At 47.2% G+C, this 18,009-nt stretch overlaps 7 protein-coding genes across 7 annotated transcripts; 4 read left to right on the top strand and 3 right to left on the bottom strand.

Annotated features, from left to right (window-relative positions):
- The first annotated feature begins 217 nt into the window (after positions 1-217).
- Positions 218-2,263, top strand: F5147DRAFT_710413 (uncharacterized protein). The gene is made up of 5 exons (XM_041438275.1): positions 218-373; positions 453-587; positions 636-800; positions 856-1,190; positions 1,244-2,263. The coding sequence occupies exons 3-5, from the start codon at positions 699-701 to the stop codon at positions 2,253-2,255; spliced, it is 1,449 nt and encodes a 482-aa protein (XP_041289552.1). The 5' UTR covers positions 218-373; positions 453-587; positions 636-698; the 3' UTR covers positions 2,256-2,263.
- A 3,087-nt stretch (positions 2,264-5,350) lies between these two features.
- Positions 5,351-6,000, bottom strand: F5147DRAFT_582059 (NUDIX hydrolase domain-like protein; the record flags this gene model as incomplete). The annotated part of the gene is made up of 3 exons (XM_041431632.1): positions 5,351-5,574; positions 5,667-5,738; positions 5,886-6,000. The coding sequence occupies 3 exons, from the start codon at positions 5,998-6,000 to the stop codon at positions 5,351-5,353; spliced, it is 411 nt and encodes a 136-aa protein (XP_041289551.1).
- Positions 6,001-6,649: 649 nt separating this feature from the next.
- Positions 6,650-8,965, bottom strand: F5147DRAFT_710396 (ZIP-like iron-zinc transporter). Its single transcript, XM_041438274.1, has 13 exons — positions 8,808-8,965; positions 8,603-8,742; positions 8,385-8,460; positions 8,198-8,316; positions 7,837-8,148; positions 7,534-7,702; positions 7,476-7,480; positions 7,288-7,417; positions 7,172-7,230; positions 7,077-7,119; positions 6,985-7,028; positions 6,877-6,934; positions 6,650-6,824 (listed from the first exon to the last, which is right to left on the bottom strand). Exons 1-12 carry the CDS (start codon positions 8,904-8,906, stop codon positions 6,922-6,924), a joined length of 1,209 nt encoding a protein of 402 aa, XP_041289550.1. The 5' UTR covers positions 8,907-8,965; the 3' UTR covers positions 6,650-6,824; positions 6,877-6,921.
- On the top strand, positions 8,966-10,190 carry F5147DRAFT_710387 (uncharacterized protein). The gene is made up of 5 exons (XM_041438273.1): positions 8,966-9,139; positions 9,220-9,585; positions 9,636-9,675; positions 9,729-9,855; positions 9,911-10,190. Exons 1-5 carry the CDS (start codon positions 9,040-9,042, stop codon positions 9,980-9,982), a joined length of 705 nt encoding a protein of 234 aa, XP_041289549.1. The 5' UTR covers positions 8,966-9,039; the 3' UTR covers positions 9,983-10,190.
- F5147DRAFT_710384 (uncharacterized protein) lies at positions 10,191-11,583 on the bottom strand. Its single transcript, XM_041438272.1, has 6 exons — positions 11,416-11,583; positions 11,330-11,342; positions 11,114-11,276; positions 10,623-11,061; positions 10,546-10,576; positions 10,191-10,497 (listed from the first exon to the last, which is right to left on the bottom strand). The coding sequence occupies exons 1-6, from the start codon at positions 11,544-11,546 to the stop codon at positions 10,354-10,356; spliced, it is 921 nt and encodes a 306-aa protein (XP_041289548.1). The 5' UTR covers positions 11,547-11,583; the 3' UTR covers positions 10,191-10,353.
- Positions 11,584-11,723: 140 nt separating this feature from the next.
- F5147DRAFT_325198 (uncharacterized protein) lies at positions 11,724-12,190 on the top strand. The gene is made up of 2 exons (XM_041429231.1): positions 11,724-12,086; positions 12,137-12,190. The coding sequence occupies exon 1, from the start codon at positions 11,797-11,799 to the stop codon at positions 12,019-12,021; it is 225 nt and encodes a 74-aa protein (XP_041289547.1). The 5' UTR covers positions 11,724-11,796; the 3' UTR covers positions 12,022-12,086; positions 12,137-12,190.
- An 849-nt stretch (positions 12,191-13,039) lies between these two features.
- On the top strand, positions 13,040-14,169 carry F5147DRAFT_776996 (uncharacterized protein; the record flags this gene model as incomplete). Its single annotated transcript, XM_041441924.1, has 7 exons — positions 13,040-13,073; positions 13,127-13,291; positions 13,341-13,380; positions 13,434-13,463; positions 13,512-13,726; positions 13,778-13,974; positions 14,026-14,169. 7 exons carry the CDS (start codon positions 13,040-13,042, stop codon positions 14,167-14,169), a joined length of 825 nt encoding a protein of 274 aa, XP_041289546.1.
- Between the last annotated feature and the right edge of the window lie 3,840 nt (positions 14,170-18,009).

The raw sequence follows: 18,009 nt of genomic DNA, 5'->3' as shown, positions 1-18,009 counted from the left end.
AGCTCGAGTATCGGCTCGACAGCCGGTACTGTTCCAGGAAGTAGCTTCAACCCGGTTATTATCATTTCGGATCTCGTTCTTGCCTCGGGCACTTGGTAGCACGGATAAGGAATGATTCATGATGATGATGTAGATGATTAGTGATTAGATAACCTTGGCAGGCTTAGGCTATTCCGAGTCGGCCTCGGCCTCGGGAGGTTCGGGTTACTGTCCAATGGGCAGTTTCGAATAAACGCTAATCAACTCGATATTATCACAAGTTCTAGCCAAACTGGCTGGCACTGCCCCGGCGCTCTCTCTTCATTCATCATGTCCTGCATAGCAGAGTCTAGGTCTACGCCGGAGCGCTCGCTGTCGAGACTAACTCGGACTGGTACATGATCACGTTCTCTGTCTCAAACCATCGAGCCAACACAATAATCCCAAACTTTGCTCATACCCGGACCGTATAGATATCACAAGAAATCATTGTTCCAAAGTACCAAGGTTTGGTCCACGTCGCAATTATCATCAAACAAGCGATCTCAGCGGCTTCAGTGGCCTCAGCATCCCGCGAATCACTGGGATGGTGTCTATATAAGGGCTTTGTACGTCTGTTTTGAATCTGATTGGTCAACCCTGACCATGCGAATCAGATAGCGATAATCCTTCAAGCTTCAAGCTTCAAGTCGAGCAAGGCTAGAAAGCAGCCGTCACCAATGAGCGGGGAAGCAGAGTTAAGAGTGACTTTCTTTCCTCCACTCTATCTCCAGAGAAGAATATGGGTGCTAGATGTTCTTCGCCGCGAGCAGGTCATCGAGGTCAGTCTCGAATCAGTCTCGAATCACCGAGTGATCAGTCTCATCTCCTGCCTAGATCATAGACATCGGGTGCGGGGAGGGTCAGCTACTCGCAGTCCTCTGTCAACCTGCACTTTGTCTTCCCCCTCCTGACCCTGGCGTATTGGCATCTCCTAGCGATGCGACTACAACCACAATCCAAGCGGGTGATCTCGATCTCCACCCGAGGCGCATCACCGGCCTCGATATCTCATCTCACGCACTTGCATCCGCGATCGAAGACACCTCCCCCGCTGCCGCAAACGCATCATACACACGATGGGAACCACTCGAAGTCAACATCTGGCATGGCGGACTCGAGATCTTCAACCCAGTCTTTGTCAATGCAGAATGCATCGTTGCAACAGAGGTGTATGTCTATTCCGTGCTATCATCGATCTGTTTCTAATGCTTTTCATTTCAAGCGTCGAACACCTCCCAGAAGAAATTCTCGCTGATTTCACGCCCATGATCTTGGGCGTGTACCACCCTCGCTTACTTCTCGTGACAACCCCATCGTACGGGTTCAACGCGCGTTTCAGCCCTCCTGGCTCGACGAACACCGCCACTGGCTTCCCCGATCCTACGAAACGCACAGATAGGGTGTTCAGGCACCACGATCACAAATTTGAATGGACAGTCGAGGAGTTCCAGGTGTGGTGCAGTGGCATTGCGCAGGAATGGGGATACGATGTGGATACGACGACTATTGGCCGTGCACAGGAGAAAGATAAGTGGGGCCGGGATGAACAGCTAGGGGGTGCGAGCCAGGTGGCTGTCTTTAAGCGCCTTGAAGGCGAGGCTTGGGCTACGACACGCGAGGAGAAGAGTACCCAGATGAAAGAAAAGTCAAAAAGCCAAAAGGACCATCGACTTCTGGAAACACACCACTATGACGCGCATGTCCGTGCGGGAAAACGAGGCTCGACCGAGGAGATTGCGAAGGCTGTATTGGACAAGTTTGAAGAATGGGAAGAAGCTGAGCTGCGATTGGAAGAAATCTGGTTTGTAGAGGAGATCGGGGCGATGTGTGGTGGGTGGTTCGAAGTTCTCATCGAGGCTATCGAGGGAAGTGCGAAGTTTAATCTTCAAAGAAGCAAGGACCAGAGAAGGGGAGATTGGCGCGTGCTGCTAGATGGAGGCAGACCTGGGAAGAAGAAGAGGACGTCAGAGTGGACTCCGGAAGAACCGACGGATGATTTGTTTGAAGAAGTCGTGCAGGAAGGATATCGTTCTGATGATGACCCGGGATTTGACTGGGGAAGTGGTCTGTATTCTTCAGACTCTGGCGTTGATCTTCTGTGGGATATTAGCAAAGAAGGTAATGCATGGGGGAGGCAGTCTGCTTGGACGTGCGAATCTTCGGAAGAGGACGTAGTTGAGTGGAGCAGGTGGAGCACCTTATCTGCAGCTTGGGACCTTGACAGACCAGAATGAGTCCCGAGTACAAGACTTAGTATAATTCATTGCTAATAGACATAGACTGGCTTGACTATAGATTGTGGGGCCAAGCTCTGAAATAGAACGAGTGACTATTCATACGAGAGTCATGATGGTACCTGCCCCGGAAAGCTCCTGCCAAGGTACGCCCGCCGCGGGCCGATCAGCTGAACGGCCGAGCAGAGTTCAAAAGGACGGTGACACGCTGCTCAGCGTCGATGACAGCGGCGACTAAGATACATCTATAGCATCCCGATTGCAATAGGTTTACCAGAATAGATAACCTTGAGATAAACCATCAATCTTTGGCCCCTTCGCTGCAATCTTGATGATAGGCGGCAATTTTAGAATGACATGTTTGACAGATGACCGAGAGAGTCATGGTGTTGCCTAGCGGGCGCCTGTTTCGACGGTCCCGGTCAGAGCTGCTGCACGAATGGATTGAGAGCGAATCAAGTGCATGAGTGGGCTCGAATGTCTTGCCATTGAGAGTATGTTGAAGGGTTGGTGCCATCTGAGCAGTCGTCATCACCAGCTGCATCGAGTGGTTGTCAGAAACAACGATATATTGAATATTCACGAATACTAACAAATGATTAATGAGCCGTGATACAGGGCCCAGGGGACACAAATTGCAATATATGCACATCTTTGCTGATGTCCTGTTGCATAGCTAAAAAAGACGACGTCGAACAGTTATGTTTCATCGACAATCAAGAAGGAACGACTTGTCTATATGATGACCTTATGGTCCGGCTAGGGGGAGACAGAGGCGTTTGATCATGAGAGGGAACCCGGAACGTTGTATTCGAATCGGGACAGGTCGGAACAAGGTTCATTGTTTGACGACCTGCCCTGAAGGACGCAAAAAATGTAATAGCCGGATGACGATAGGGCCTGCCATGACAAAATGTTTCAAAGTGCTATTTCGCGGGGAGTAAGTGGTACATGGCTGGAGCTTCCGGGGGCCTACGCCCAAACGGACAAGAAGGACCGTATTCCTATCCGAGTACACCGGAAGACACCCAATGTGTCGTTTTGTAAGAGATTTCTGCTTTCGAGAGTAACTTAGATCATCATGAGGCCCCTAGTTCCTCAAAGGAATTACAGTAGACTGCCCAGCTGCACGGTGTTCTAGCGAGTGCTCTTGTCCACCAATTTTGAGTCTTTGTTGTACCTTAATTCACGAATTAAAACACGCTACTAAATCTCATACTCCTGGTTTTAGCTAGCTAAATGCAGCGGCTGCGAAGGAAACGTGTACACATGATACGAACGTATATGGAACCGTTCCGCCATTTGCCGTCCATTATCTGAACCATTTGTAAAGGGAAAAAAATTATTTGCCGTGACACCTCGAGGCAAGGAATCGGTCAGTAGCCAGAATCTAATCACCCATTACTGAACAATGAACATGCCAACATGAGGCTTGCAGGTCAGCGACTCCCACCACGCCGCAGGCCCGCAGCCAATAGCTGTATTGATAGGGTTTCATGACTGACGAAAGATGGCCGCCCATAGAAAACGACCAACTGCGAGGGCGTCGCGCTCGAGAATTTTGATCTCTACCTCGTACGGCCATTTCATGATGAACCATCAATTAATCAAAAAATTGATGGTCATATTGGTGGACCGAAATGGCAATGAAATGACCGACATGAACGCACCCTGGGCCACAGGGCCACACATCCGCACTACCGACGTGCCATGAGCATCGTAAGTACGAGGACGTGATGGCTGCCAACGACTTGTCCGCGGAACTCATAGCAAGAGGCGCGCTGCGCGCTTCATGATTGTGACGGAAGCATTGCCCCATTTGCAAGACGGCTGTGACAGTTGCGTGAGTGTTTGTGGAGACTGATAAAGGAGGGTTTACATTAACGTGAATATAAATCCATATTTGCGTAGCCAACTGCCACGCGACGATAATATAGTGGCAAAGGGTGGACAACATATGACAGTGGCGGGTGTGATCGATGACCCCTTTGTGGCAGCTCATAAGTAGATGGACCTTACTAAAAACATCATCTTCCGCAATCCCTGAGCAGTGAGATTGACGCAGGTTTGGTCAGGTTTCAACTTAGCAACCCTGAAATAGAACATGGTCATGACCTTGCTCCTCTCTGCAAAGACGGATGCTGTCGGATCCCTGTTTGAAAAAGAAGATTGGCATTAACATTAGAACTCTTGAGAGGTGCCACTCACGGCAGTGGTTAACATGTGATCCCTCCGATCATCTCGACGAACCCATCCAGGAAATATGTGAATGGATAGAGCTGACAAGAGTGATTCGAGCCAAGATGATGACATTTGTATGCCATCATGATGCCCTGTGCACCTGAGGCTATATTGCCATATGGCTTGTGCATTGTTTGATGTGAACCATGTGGCCCAGGGCTCGGCATTGAATATTGACGGAGGTCTTCTCATCCTGCACAATGTGCCTTGAGAGTCCCACCGCGAAGTGCAACATAGGAAGATACGAAGACATCGGCACAGCCAAGAGAAGAGAAAGCATGGTATCCAAGACACCCTAAGACACCTGTTAGTGGAAGCATGTAAGTGGAAATTTAATTATACGGAGATCCGTCCCGCATCATAACAAAAAGGCAACGCACCGCCCGAGTAATATTTTGCTCGCACCGAAGACGAAACGCACATACGCAATTGAACGCCGATATTTGATGAAAGCTAAACCATGTAACTACATCTATAGCGTGGATAAAATACTAGGCGAAAGTCCGCGAACATGAAGTCTACCACGACGAATGATGCGCATGCCGAGGATGACGTTGCCAACGAGGCTGGATAAGGGGTACATGTGATAGCAAGATATGCACGTAGAATGACGAAGTGAAGTGGAGTGCGTGTGATGCGAAAAGTGTGAAAACAAGAGCACTGTTGGGATAGGTGGTATCTTTAAAGTGGATGAGTAACGTATAGATGACGGCGACGTTCTAAGCATGGTAATTTGCAACCATTAGCGGTCTGTACGACGGCCAGATCCGTTGCTGTGGTTGAACTTGATGAACCGCATTGGCGGTAGTTACCTGTTGAAAGTGACGCTGGTTTGCACAGCAGGACAACCACGACTACCGTCGTGGCGCCAACGTAGAAAGCGTAAGTCCTTGTGCAAGTTCGGTCTTCCATGCGACCCGTTTCAACGCCTCGGCATAATCAACCCACTCTCTTTTACGCTCCCGACTTTCTAACCAATCTTTATCGAGAGTCGTGACTTCAAGTTCGTAGAAGTGATACGTTGTTGAGGGCGAGTAGATGGTTGTCACAAATCGAGTTATGTTGCCTCGAACGCCCGCTGAATTTTTGAAGCGGTAAAAATTTCGGAAAAAAATAGCATGGGACGATCATCAGGAGATGAAGAGACGGAAGAGGGACAAAGGTTGAGACCTTCTTCTAAGGCTTCCCGCGAGGCTGCCCTCTCTAAAGTGACATCCGACGACTCCCAACCTCCTTTTGGCACTAGCGGGGTAGAAACACAACGTGTGAGCAGAACATTCTAATCGATAAGAAGAAGAAGGCGCAATGCTAAAGACGCGTCAATGCGTCACGAGACACGTTACCCACGTAGAGCACGAAATAAAAACCTATAGAAATGATATGACTTACAAACCCATAAATCTTGTCGTTTGCGACTAGTTATAACGAGGACCTTTCCGGAAGTACTGGCCAATGGAATGGCACAGCACACAACACGAGGGACTTCACGGCCTTTGGTGCCCATGACGCAGGTAGAGAAGAGAGGAGAGGAGAGTAGAAATAACTTTGTCGGTCTGCTTTAAAGCACCGGGTGGTACTATCTAAAAGTTTGGCTTGTTTGGCTCCACGGGCGAACAGCTTTCAACAAGAAAATCACGTTGCGGAGCAAAGAGGTGTGTGAATGTTGACTGTCAATGCAGTTCCAGTCCACGTCCACGTATAAACGTGAAGGTTCTAGCCGGAATAACGTTCCGACGCGATGTCACGAGACGGTCAACTATGAGAGTTATTATCAATGGCGAGCGTCAAGAATTAGCACGCACAACTGTACCTGGATTGTGCTAGGAGGTCCTGAAACCTTAAGAGCTCGTGAAACGTATATGCAAGTTTAAACGGGCGAGATGTTTGTCGAAAAATCTAAGGATGAGAGGTGGTCTAGTGGTACTGATTAAAGAAAAGAAAAAAAGGAGAGTTCGAGTTTTTGAGTGGAATTGGTCGAGACTGAATGAAATTACGAAGCTCGACTTTCCAAAAATGTACCAAAGAGGAAGTACCACCAATTCACGCACGTTCGCCGGCATCCACACGGCATGCTGCGCTATTGCCGTAGCTTACACCCCTGGATCCCCTTACCTGTCGTTTCCACACCTTCGTTCAGGCAAATGATCTCAAAATGAACCTTCCAAGATTCTTGTTGGCTCCGCCATCGTGTATCAGAAGTATGGTATATATAAACTGTTCACGGCATAACTGTCTACACTGTAGTAGCATCTCCACTTGATCGTCACAACTTGGAACAATCCGTGCGCGGTACCTTCGTGATATTTAATATTTACGTGCGGATGAGTTCTGTGACCGGGATTCAGCCTCCGAATCTCCATCTGCAATGGCACTAACGTACGAGTGAGAAGTAAAGCTTTGAGGGGTAATAAACGTGCGAGCACATTCATTCGTTCCATCTAAGAATCAAGTCATTCAAAGTCACACACCATCCCATCAGCGGACTTACGCTACGAAGAACATGCAAAGCACTCCAAAGGCCATCGCACCGAACTGCCGCATAGTCAGAAGCTATCCAAAAATTCGGAAAAAGGACCATACCTCCCGTAGGGCTTGTGCGCCGCTTTTGCTCTCTGCTAACAGACTAACAATGGTGCGATAAATCTCAGGCAGTACCATCGTAATATGTCACTCACGTAGGCAAGACCGCGACGGCACCAATATACATAAATCCACCGGCCACAAAGGGGATTACCTGTGCCACCAACCATCCCGTGAACAAAGAAACTGATTAGAGACTGATTGCAATCACCAGATCCGCTGGTTGAACAGTGGTACCCAAGATCCCGGAAGCATCTTGCCGCACCCCTGCGGCCAGGTCCAATGACTCTGTCATTGTACCGGACGCCGATAAATTATGGATGGCAATTCCCATGAATGTGCTTGATTCGCTTGGTCAGCGATCGACGATGAAACTATGAATCTAACAATAATACGAACCCAACCTATCATGAAGCATCAGAATGGCACCTGACCTCGAAAACTGGCAGGTACTCACAAATGCACCGATGGCAGTCAAGAACTGCGATTGCATGGCTTGCCTTTTGGTAAATCCACTACGCACCAAAATAGAATAGTCCGCAATTTCATGGGGAATTTCATGGGCGAAGCATGCAAGCGTAGTAGTCGCACCAATGAGGGGCGAAGAATAGAACGATGCAGCCATGCTGGTGCCAGCAGGTGTGAGCCACTATCAAATCATAACGCACGCGTGCACATTCCGCCACTCACGCTAATCCATCTGTGCTAGATGAAAACGATGCATCAGAAAAAGGCACACAAGAATCAAGAAGGAATTCACATGTTGTGGACAAAATCACCAAATAGATTGAGATAGGCTGAGAGCTTCGAAGGTGCCGTTGCAGCATGGGCTTGTTCAACGGGTTCTTGACGATCTACTTCATTTTGTTTCCCCGATCCTCGTGACCGAAGGCCATCAGGTGACAAGGAGGTTGATGCTCCAGATGCTTGCGCAGAATCTGCAGATACGGCATCACCTGTAGAATGAGTGTGAGAATGGCCATGCGAATGGCTGTGTCCATCCTCGCCCCCAAGCACTCTTAATGATTTCTCCATTATGAAAAAGGTAGCAAATCCAATAAAAATACCCAGCCTTGTGTTTATAATGAGCGTTTGCAGGTACGTTTCGCATACAAACGTACCCAATAAGGATATTTCTCTTCTCTTCGACCATTACGAAGTGAGCACCCGGATCTTGATGTTCTCCCATGAACGCATGGGGGATGAGGTGGAGAAAAACGTCAGAAAGAAGGCCTCCAGTCTGTGGAGCTGGTGAGTAAGAGCCTGGCCCTTTCACCCCAGGGCGTCTAGCCAATAAAGAATACTAACAGCAAAGGCAGTCATCGTATTGAGTGTGTCTGGATGGATCTCCGCGGGAATAAATGCAAGAATAAAATTCGGCACCCTAAAACGTTGTTTGAAGGTCGCGGATTTGGAACCGGGACGCATGAAGGAACGAATAGACACACGCACGAGCTGATGTAAAATGTCCCAAGCACTGGTAAGACAAAAGTTGCATCAAGGGAAGACTCCACTATACTGAGAACCCCTTGCCTGAATTCCAGCCTGGGCCAAATGGAAACAACCACGCAAATACTTGTCTCATTATTGGAGATTCCTCATCCTCCACAGCAATTTTGAGAGCACTGAGCTTCTCAACGGAAGGGCATTCATGTATTTCTGATTCCTGGGCGGTTGTTACACCACAAGACACGTTTGTTCGCGTAGGAAAGTTACACACAAGAAGCTCACCCGAACAACTAGGGAATCCCGCGCACTCTCTACAGCGACAACAACACTGCATACCAAAAGAGCGAGCACCAACGCGCGAGACGCAAAACGAGTGGCCATGGTTATAAGAGACAATGTAACAATATGATTGTTGGTTGAGTGACAGCTGGCTTTCAGGGCCCATCGGATAAATCCGAAGGCCGATGCGACGTGTTCTTCTCAGCGTCAACCACGACAGATCCTCTGAGTCACCATGTACCCTAACGCCCAAGAGCAGGGTGCTCTACAGGCTGCTGAAAACCTCATGAATGAAACAATGGCGCGTTATGATCCATCTCACGACGCTTTTCATGGTCAGTGATTACACGCGATACTTGCATGTAACCCGTGTTCAACGATCCAGATCATGCATCATCATACCATATATAAAAAGTACAGCGTGTGCGCAAAACGGCCCTTTCAATTGCCAGCGCTCTTTCCGCCCAGAAACCTGATTTACTGGTCGTGGAATTAGCAGCTCTACTTCACGACGTTCTGGACAAGAAATATGTGTCGGAAACCGAAGCAGCGGACCCATATGGATATTTTCTTCCTTTCTTCCAATCTTTGTCTTTGGAGCACGGACTAGACCTGATTAACGATGGCCGGGCGCGTGAGATCGTAAAGGTCGTAGAAAATGTCTCTTGGACGACTGAGAAGAAACTAAGGTCAACAGGAAAAATCGAGGAGTGGCATCGCACGTGTATTGAACTTCATTGTGTACAAGACGCAGACCGACTTGATGCGATAGGAGCGTTTGGTAAGTTAGCAGAACAGTGATCCAAACGGTTATTCTCAAGTCTGCGTCAGGAATCATGCGGTGTGCTGCATACAGTGCTGCCGTAAATCGGTATGTATCTTAAAGCCGCGGGTAACAGACGTTGATGAGAATGATTTATCCAGCCCACTGCATGCACCTCCAGGTCGTCTTGACACTGCCGTACAGCACTTTTACGACAAGCTCCTACACATCCAGGAAAGGCTAAAGACAGAGCCAGGGAAACAGATGGGCGCAAAGCGACACCAATTTGTGGGTGACATGAACGCATGGCACGTTTTGAATCTCACATTCATTGATTGCGAAGATGGTCGATTTCCTGAATTCCGTGGAAAATGAATACAATGCAGAAGCACTCGAAGTCGTCTGCACTGCATAATGAACACACGTTGCATTCTTGGCGTTTTGAAGAACACTGCCCCGGACACGGCAATCCTTGATGAAAAGTAGATAGTTGTTCCACACTTGTAGTTACCGTCCCTATTTGAGACACTCATAGATGCTTTGGTTGGAAATCAATTCGTCATGGACACGTCATGGCCAGGTGGTTACCACAATATTTGTTTATCCTGTTTGAAACTGGCTGATAATAAATCACATCATTACTAGTTTGTCTATTCATAGCGGTATGTCACTACACTGCAGAACAGACCTCTTAAAAATGATAAAAATTATATCAATAATTCTATCAGGCCTCTGTTGTGGTGTGGGTCACAGCGAGTGAGCAGTCTGTTAAAGATGACTCAGTCACTAATACTTGATTTCCTCCACCGTATCAGTAGTGTTCGAGGGATCGGGGGATGCAACGGCTTTGACAGAGGGAAGAGCCGTTGCTTTCCAGCCGCCTCTGAATGTAGCAATCCCATTGATGAGGCTGAAAATGGTGACCCAAATCTGCAAAACATGTCAGTAACACAAAGTACACACTTGAAATTAACGTACATCATTTGCGAAGATACCACTCTCCAGAGACCTGACAAACGATCAGTATGCATGTGATACATACAACAAGGACGAACCAATGAAGGGCCAAGGGTAAATTGGCAGCGTTGGCCACCAATTCATTCCCAAGAGAGTCCCATCGCTTTCGGAGGTCCTCTTTATCCTCAACAGATAACCCCTTCCCCTTTCTTAAATTCCTCTGCCTCGTCAACAGAAGTTTTCTGTCCTCTCTTAGGTGGGCGAATTGAAGCACGACGTAGAGTAGCCAGAATCGGGAAGACCAGAGGATTAACTTGTTCCCATTCAATGAAATGCGTTTCGAGCTGCGACCGAGTATAGCGGAAAGCGCGGGAATCGAGGTGGGAATCAGATCATGGGCTCGCAGGTAATAAAGATGTTCAAGGGGGTAATACCCAAGCATGGACCATCCCTGAAGTCGCTCAATAGTGTGCAACGTACGAGTTGGCGGGGGGTTGCGCTCCATGGAAATCATCCACTGAAAGATTGGTAGAAGACCTGAAATCGCGTTAAGACATCACACTAAGCAGAAGGTATTCATGATACTCACCCCAAAATCTACCCAGCATTCTAGCATCGCCAATAATACTGGTGAAACTTGCCAGAGAAGGGGCAGCGTTGCTCGTCGCATCTTTCCTGATACCGGCACGGTGCTGAAGCCGTGCGCGCCAGTGCAGGAATGGCACTATCAGTTTAAGTGTATATTGTATGAGCTGTTGAATACGCGGTCAATCGATATTCCGTTCTATCACGGGTAAGTATGCACCGTAAAGAACTTGCTAGAACACGCGATGAGAAGTAAGGAAGAAGTGGCTATTAGATGACTGAACTCAAAGAAGTGTTAAAACCTACTCGCTACCGCTCCAGGTGCTGAGGTACCGCACAAGATGATTTAATGTCTCAGACGATGGGACATTTGAGAAAGAACCGAGTGTAGTATCGTTGAGTCTGGCAAGTGTATGCAGTTTTGAAGCTCGCGACATCCTGTCTGGTCGACTGGTCGATGGGATCGTCTATCTCAATTTGTCAATAGAAGGCTTCAGCTGAGTCTCGGCAGTCCGTACACCTGCACGTGAGCATGACCCCGTGGCAAAAGATTATATAATCTGTTTTCGTATATAAAATCGTTCTCTTCGCTTAGTTGATTTTTATGAACAATTTTTGAGGACTCAAAAGTTCGGGCCTGATATCAGCTCTTCCGCCTTCTCGTCCGCGTTCCCGTCCTCTAGACGAATGAACAGCACTCGCTGTGCTTGGTCTTCCTTTGTTGTAACTGTGGCCTTGTTCGACTGTTGTCATTTTGTCCTGGAGGCATCGCCTCGGCTGAGGCTCATGATTGGCAAAGAACAGCAGGAGAGGTCTGCGGTCGCTCAAGGGGAGACCCACAATCATATATATGTGTACTACATGCTGCTCTATTACCGAGAATTTAAATGCTATTCATCCTCAATGCTATGACTAGAATGATTTCCCATGAGATTTCATCGCGAGGTCCAGTGTAATATGCACGATAAGAGATGATGGTGTGGTGCGCTTGTTGTTCCCAGTGAAAACTTACAGAACTAATTATCAGCCGCGATCTCCGTTCAAGTGCACCTGGCAATGTTCCACGGTCTTTTTTCACGACGGTCCGCATACGCTCCACACGTAGGCATCGGAAGCGTTGCGGTGATATGAGATACCTTGGTTGATACACATCAAGGTGTAGGCCGAAATAGAGCAGAGATAAGTGTTCCATCGTTCAACGGTCAGTACTGATCATCGATCATGCATCGATCATGGTTTTGCATGTTACCTACCCTTCGTTTACCCGCCTCGTCCACAAAGCACCAAACTACGCAGGTACGGAATGGCCACCCAAGTTCACCGCTCCCTCACTCCTCTAACAGTATAACTCTAGAATCTAGACCGCAGTTGGTGGCCGTCCAGCAATCCGCATCGTATTTCCAGATGAAGTTCAAGAACCATTCCGGTCATGACACAATATTGCCAAGTAATATTGGCACGTGCTAGGCTGTGGTGCCTGAAGCTTTGAAGTTCGAGCTTATAATAATTTTTTACAGTCAACTTTAAGGTTTGTAACGGAACGCTGCACTCAAAAGCAACCATCCAAGGGTCAAAACAAAAACAGAAACAAGAGTCACCTCCGCCGTGGTCGATTGATTAATTATTTATATCTTCATGTTGTTCAACTTGTCCTCACGTTGAATTCTTTTATTTATGTCATGATCACCTGCAGCTCTGAGCCCCCTAACATTGTCTCAATATTACTGTGTTGGGGCTTACCGACTCCAACCAGCGGCATTCCCCAAAACTTAATGACTCCGGTCTTCGCACTTTTTATCTCAAGAATTTTTTCAACATTCTACAAATGTCAACAAAGAGTCATGTGATCTACATGTGTCACGACAAAGTTGATCGACAGGGGGCATATAGTAGTAGAAAGGATGAGATAGGCAGATTTCCCTCAGACTCGATGTCGCCAGGTCCAACTCTTGCTCAGACGCAAGGTGAGAAGCTCGTCAACTTCGATAACTTCGTTGCTGTTGACGCATTCCCGAAGTCGTAAACTATATCCTGCCCATTGTGGCGTCCTTCGTCACGTCCTTCCGCTTGTACTGTCGCGCACGGCGAAGTCTTCTGTGGATCGATGACGCATGGGCAGCCTGCGCCATGCTATTCAATATTGGCCTCATGATTTGCAGTGCTTTGTATCTGAGAGGCTACGGTGCGTCTGCTGCGTGTGATGATGGTACACCATCCTGAAAAACGCACAGTGTTTCACCCTCAATGGGAAAAGGTGGCACTCTACTACACGTGCGTTTTCCGACGTACCATGCTCAAGAGACACTAACACTGCTTATATCAAGGTTATCACAATGCTTTTATGGAGTTGTTTGGTCAGTGGCTATGAGCATGTCAAGGTCACGGCTGACATACGCGCATAGGTGTTCCCGGTTATCCATTTTGTTTACCGTTGTGCGTCTGGCATACTGGGGAACCCAGAGGAGGATACTTATCTGCATCGCAATAATCTTTGGCGTTGTATGGGGTATACTTTTTGCACAAGTGTGGTGGACCTGCGAATCGAATCCCAGTTGGAAACAACTACCACGTCCGCAGTGCCCCCTCGGCAGAGATGTCGCAATAGCACAGATCGTCAGTACGTTAACAGGATTTAATACAAACTATCCATTTTCTGACCTTATTCCAGCCGACGTTTTAGGGGACATTGTCCTTATCTTGGCACCATTTCTTATCATTTACAGAGCCACATTGACGACGGCGCAAAGAGTCCGGGTGATTTGCCTCTTCTCCACATCAGCAATCACCACAGTTGTCAGTCTCACTCATGCATATTTCGTTTTTACTGTGGGAGAGTTAAAGGAGGCAGTGTCTGCCATGTTCGAGGTACAGTATCAGCACTCAATGTTCAAGCAGGTTCATTGACACCCGTGTTAGGCATCTATATCTTTAATCGTCGCGAACTTAAGTGTGGTTGTTACATTCTTCTTGCGCATGCTCGCAGATGATGAAACCATCTCGCGACCGATTGATTCGGGGTCTACTACTATAGAATTTGGAATAGTCGTCGAAGAGCCTTAGTGTCAGCGGAAATTGTAATATGCTTTTAGTCGAAGAGTCTTAAGTCTAGCTCAATCTCCTTAAAGGTATACGGTTCACTCGGAAATGCTAACTTGCTCACCCAATTATGCATTAACTGCGGCAACTGCGAAACTGTGGCCAAAGTTAAATTCCACTAGACTGGCTAAGACATACAAAGTAGCGGGTGATCCAAAACATCTATCGTGCGCACCTTCTCGCTCTGTGTTTGTCTCGACCAGGGCCGCATCACACCATTAGTAGATCATGAAGATATAAGCGTAGATTCTGATGGAAAGTACAATGCACTCAGTAAGTTGCATCGTGATCCATTTCTGCAGTCGGGTCCATCCTAATCCGTGATTGATATGAGAGGTCCATCCCTACATAGATAAAAGTAGAAAAGAAAGAAAAGAAACCTGGACGCCCACGCTAGGACCGTAGGAAGCACACTCTTTGTTCTGACGCTCATTTCACAGTTGATGGCCACATTCTTCCAAATGAACATTCAGACTTGGGACTCGAGTCTGAGAATGTAACAGTATATTGTCCGACTCACGCGCATTGCGTATCTCCTCGCTCTCTGCCTCGGACATCAGGGTAGAGAGCTATAGAAATGTCACAAGGATGCAGAGATAGAGTAGGGGCCTGGGCGACTGATAAAATCCGATGCTAAACACCCCACACTTCATGCATCATGCATCACGCAGTCGACATGTCAATATTTTGAATGGGTGGCGTGTGGAACCTGTGATGAGCTTGCCATCGCTGCGGCATGTCATGCACGAACAGTTACAGTTCGGTATCGGCGTTTTCATTTGTATAGTTGTTAGCTTTTGTAAGGCAGAAATGTGTGTAGGTAGGAACAGAAATGAAGGAAATAGCAGAATGGTATAACTAACCTCTCGAGTCTGGACTGCCAACATACACTCTTCAATGCTTTGCCTTCTTCTGACCTCCCATCCAGGAAACGGTCGCCTGATGTGCGCCTGCCAGCACAATACAAATCGATGTCCAGCCACAAACTATGGACCGAATATGACCATCGAAAAGCCCATCGTCTCCGCTCTTCCTGCCTCACTGGTACAGGCCCGGGAGTATAATAGCTCCTCAAGGTCACTCAACATAGGCACTGTCGGCATGTCAATACCAGACCAGGAAATTCGGCAGTCAAAGATATGTAAGATCCACGCAAATCAGATAGAATAATTCACGTCAACATACCTGGGTGTGAACACATATCTCAACATTCAAGTTATTTGCTCCTCGTCATCAGGCCGTCTGTCGCTTCATGCAAACCCTCTTTCTCTCTTCATCAGACCATCATAGTATCATAAGGGTGCCCAAAATGGCGAGTGTGGAATCTTTGATTGTGGTATTAGAATATCCCTGATGAAACCTGATGCTTGTCGCCACCTCACCATTGTCTATATCTAGGGAGTCTCAAAATGGCCGGGCATCGAAGGCAGTAACATTCTGTTGACACGCCATCAGAAAAGTATATTTTAACAAGTTTGTTTAATAACTCACCTGTGTCATACAACCACCTGCACACCTTTAAAGCGTAATCCAGAAAACCGATGCAAAAAGTACAACAATGATTCTATCATGCAATTGATATCAATCTGTTGCCTCGCGCTTTTCGTGAACACCGTCGATATCAGACATAAGCCAAAGTTGGACGTCGGTAAGGTCTCAAAACTCCAACTAACGATCAAGATCTGGCATGCGGAAAGACTTTGAATGTGACGGCGAGTGAGTGTAAGAATGCAGAGACTGCGCACGGATAGGTGGATGGACTCATTACTGCCAGGTGGTGTACCAGGGTCCAGAATGATAAATTGGTGAGTGTCATTGGGTGATATGGTAGGATTGGTCGATAGAGTAAGATTCAATCATTGGCTGATGCGTAGAGCGTTACGATCTGTGTACACAAGAAAGGGTAAGCGGGTTATACCTCTCGTACGTCGTTACGAGCCTTCCATAATACCTTGTCGAATAGTTGAACAGCATATCCGATAAGTAACGGTAGAGGTTAGGAAGAAGTAAGGAGAGTAAAACCTTGTGTGCTAGCACCAAGTATGAATCACACCATGGCAAGGAACGGAGAATCAAGGCATTGGATACTCATGCGTAGTACGAGCTGAACATATATGATAGAGTCCGTCCAGCTACTTGCGACTTACATAACAGTCCGCGCTGCCGATCAACTTTTACGAAATGAGCCTGGCATACAATTCATTGAAGAACAACAAGTCAGTGCAGTGCGCTTGAGTCTTCTTTTCTCCACGTCCTCTCTCAGGGATTTCATTGTATCTTCACTGTATTCTTAACTAAGCTATATTTGGCTGTGCAACTTGAAACTGATGCCCTGTCAGTACCGCACCAACTCCACGATGCAGATCGAAGGTTCTGCGTTCATCATTGTTGGCAACCTCATGATATGGGAGCCCGAAACCGAGGCGGGGAGCGAGCAGGTGCTCATGAAGCGACAGATGGCCTGATAATGAGGAGCAGGGATAGTAGACATTCATATATGTGCCTGCACACGGGTAGAACTTGAATGTGAGTTGTCTGTTTGCTTTGTGCAGATCTCCCCCTATTTTGACGATTTATTGTTGGTCTGGCCTTGGCATGCCAACACAATTTACCTTGTATATGTTATCAATTACGGCGTTCAAGTGATACAAGCATTAGAAGATGGTACATATGCCATCAGGCCCATCACCATAGGTCTACCAGGTTCACCTCCCACCCACACCCCCATTTTCTACCAATATGACCATAGTCTCAAATGATCCCACTTGGTGGCCGACCATCAAGGCATATCGTCTTTTTACCTATTTTGCATGTTCGTGGAGCAGTCGGATGTCGAAGCTGATGTCTCAATCTAACCTTGGTTGCGGTTTCGCAGTTGCTGCCTTCATTGGAGTGACGTATGATTGGGGTGAACTTGATAATATTCAAGGACTGCTGATATCTTACAAGTATTTCCAGCACTTACAGTCGGACAAGAGGTATGTCAATGCTATGACCGTAGCAGCCATCTCGCTAAGAATGGTTTTATAGGTTGAATCAGTATGGGTGAGTAGAGTGTCATGTCAGAGGAACATACATGAAAATTGACTTAATTACAGAGGCAACGCTGGTCCATAATGACGATTATGTATCTCAGTGTGTGTAGCTTCGAGTTGTTTGTTGTGGTTGCCATGGTGTACTGACTTGAAAGTATCTTAGGTGCGCTACCTTGGAATCTTATTTGCTGGGTATGTTTGTAGGGCTAAATAATGGTGTTGTACTAATCGTTTTTCTCTCATAATTAGGATGATCATGCTGGGTATGTCCCCTTAGTACCTTCGCTGTGTTTACTTCTTCTGATCAACGGCATACAGGTAGTATCCAGTCCTTCTCGTTGACAGATACAGTGAGTCTTCTGCACAGATGCCTATTCCCCCATAATTAACCGCAGTGTCCTGTAGGAGTAGGCGTGGTTCTTTACTAACTTCTTCGTTCACTAATGACTGCCACCCTATGTGATCGCAGGTGTAAGTCTGTTTGGAGTGTGTTCTACCCGAGGCTAGTCGCTGACTGGATTCGTCAGGCTTCATCGTGTACACCGTACGGAATTGGATGAGTGTTTTTGTATTTGCAATGCTGTGGGGTGAGCTTGGCACTTGCGAGACCTCAGTGATGTTGACTGGACTGAAACATGTTGCAAGTCATCATCATGACTCGGTTACATGTCATGTATCAACGATCCAGAAAGATCTTGATATTTCTCATGGTCACCTTCCTGGCTATGAACATTTTAACCGGAGTGGTCACCTTGATGATAACTCTACA

Source organism: Suillus discolor, assembly GCF_016758755.1.
Source record: "Suillus discolor strain FC423 chromosome Unknown F5147scaffold_54, whole genome shotgun sequence".
NCBI lineage: Eukaryota > Fungi > Basidiomycota > Agaricomycetes > Boletales > Suillaceae > Suillus > Suillus discolor.
The sequence above is the reverse complement of the archived record's forward strand: the minus strand, read 5'-3'. Positions and strand labels throughout refer to the sequence as shown.

Coding starts and splice junctions, on each gene's coding strand:
- F5147DRAFT_325198 (XM_041429231.1), top strand. CDS start 11,797: ATGAACAGCACTCGCTGTGCTTGGTCTTCCTTTGTTGTAACTGTGGCC.
- F5147DRAFT_710396 (XM_041438274.1), bottom strand. CDS start 8,906: ATGGCCACTCGTTTTGCGTCTCGCGCGTTGGTGCTCGCTCTTTTGGTA. Junction 8,743..8,807: donor GGGATTCCCTAGTTGTTCGG/GTGAGCTTCTTG, acceptor ACAACCGCCCAG/GAATCAGAAATACATGAATG. Junction 7,703..7,836: donor GGTGATTTTGTCCACAACAT/GTGAATTCCTTC, acceptor TGCTGGCACCAG/CATGGCTGCATCGTTCTATT.
- F5147DRAFT_710413 (XM_041438275.1), top strand. CDS start 699: ATGAGCGGGGAAGCAGAGTTAAGAGTGACTTTCTTTCCTCCACTCTAT. Junction 801..855: donor GCCGCGAGCAGGTCATCGAG/GTCAGTCTCGAA, acceptor TCTCCTGCCTAG/ATCATAGACATCGGGTGCGG. Junction 1,191..1,243: donor TGCATCGTTGCAACAGAGGT/GTATGTCTATTC, acceptor TTTCATTTCAAG/CGTCGAACACCTCCCAGAAG.
- F5147DRAFT_710384 (XM_041438272.1), bottom strand. CDS start 11,546: ATGTCGCGAGCTTCAAAACTGCATACACTTGCCAGACTCAACGATACT. Junction 11,062..11,113: donor AATGCTGGGTAGATTTTGGG/GTGAGTATCATG, acceptor ACGCGATTTCAG/GTCTTCTACCAATCTTTCAG. Junction 10,498..10,545: donor GTGGTATCTTCGCAAATGAT/GTACGTTAATTT, acceptor CATGTTTTGCAG/ATTTGGGTCACCATTTTCAG.
- F5147DRAFT_710387 (XM_041438273.1), top strand. CDS start 9,040: ATGTACCCTAACGCCCAAGAGCAGGGTGCTCTACAGGCTGCTGAAAAC. Junction 9,586..9,635: donor TGATGCGATAGGAGCGTTTG/GTAAGTTAGCAG, acceptor AGTCTGCGTCAG/GAATCATGCGGTGTGCTGCA. Junction 9,676..9,728: donor TACAGTGCTGCCGTAAATCG/GTATGTATCTTA, acceptor TGATTTATCCAG/CCCACTGCATGCACCTCCAG.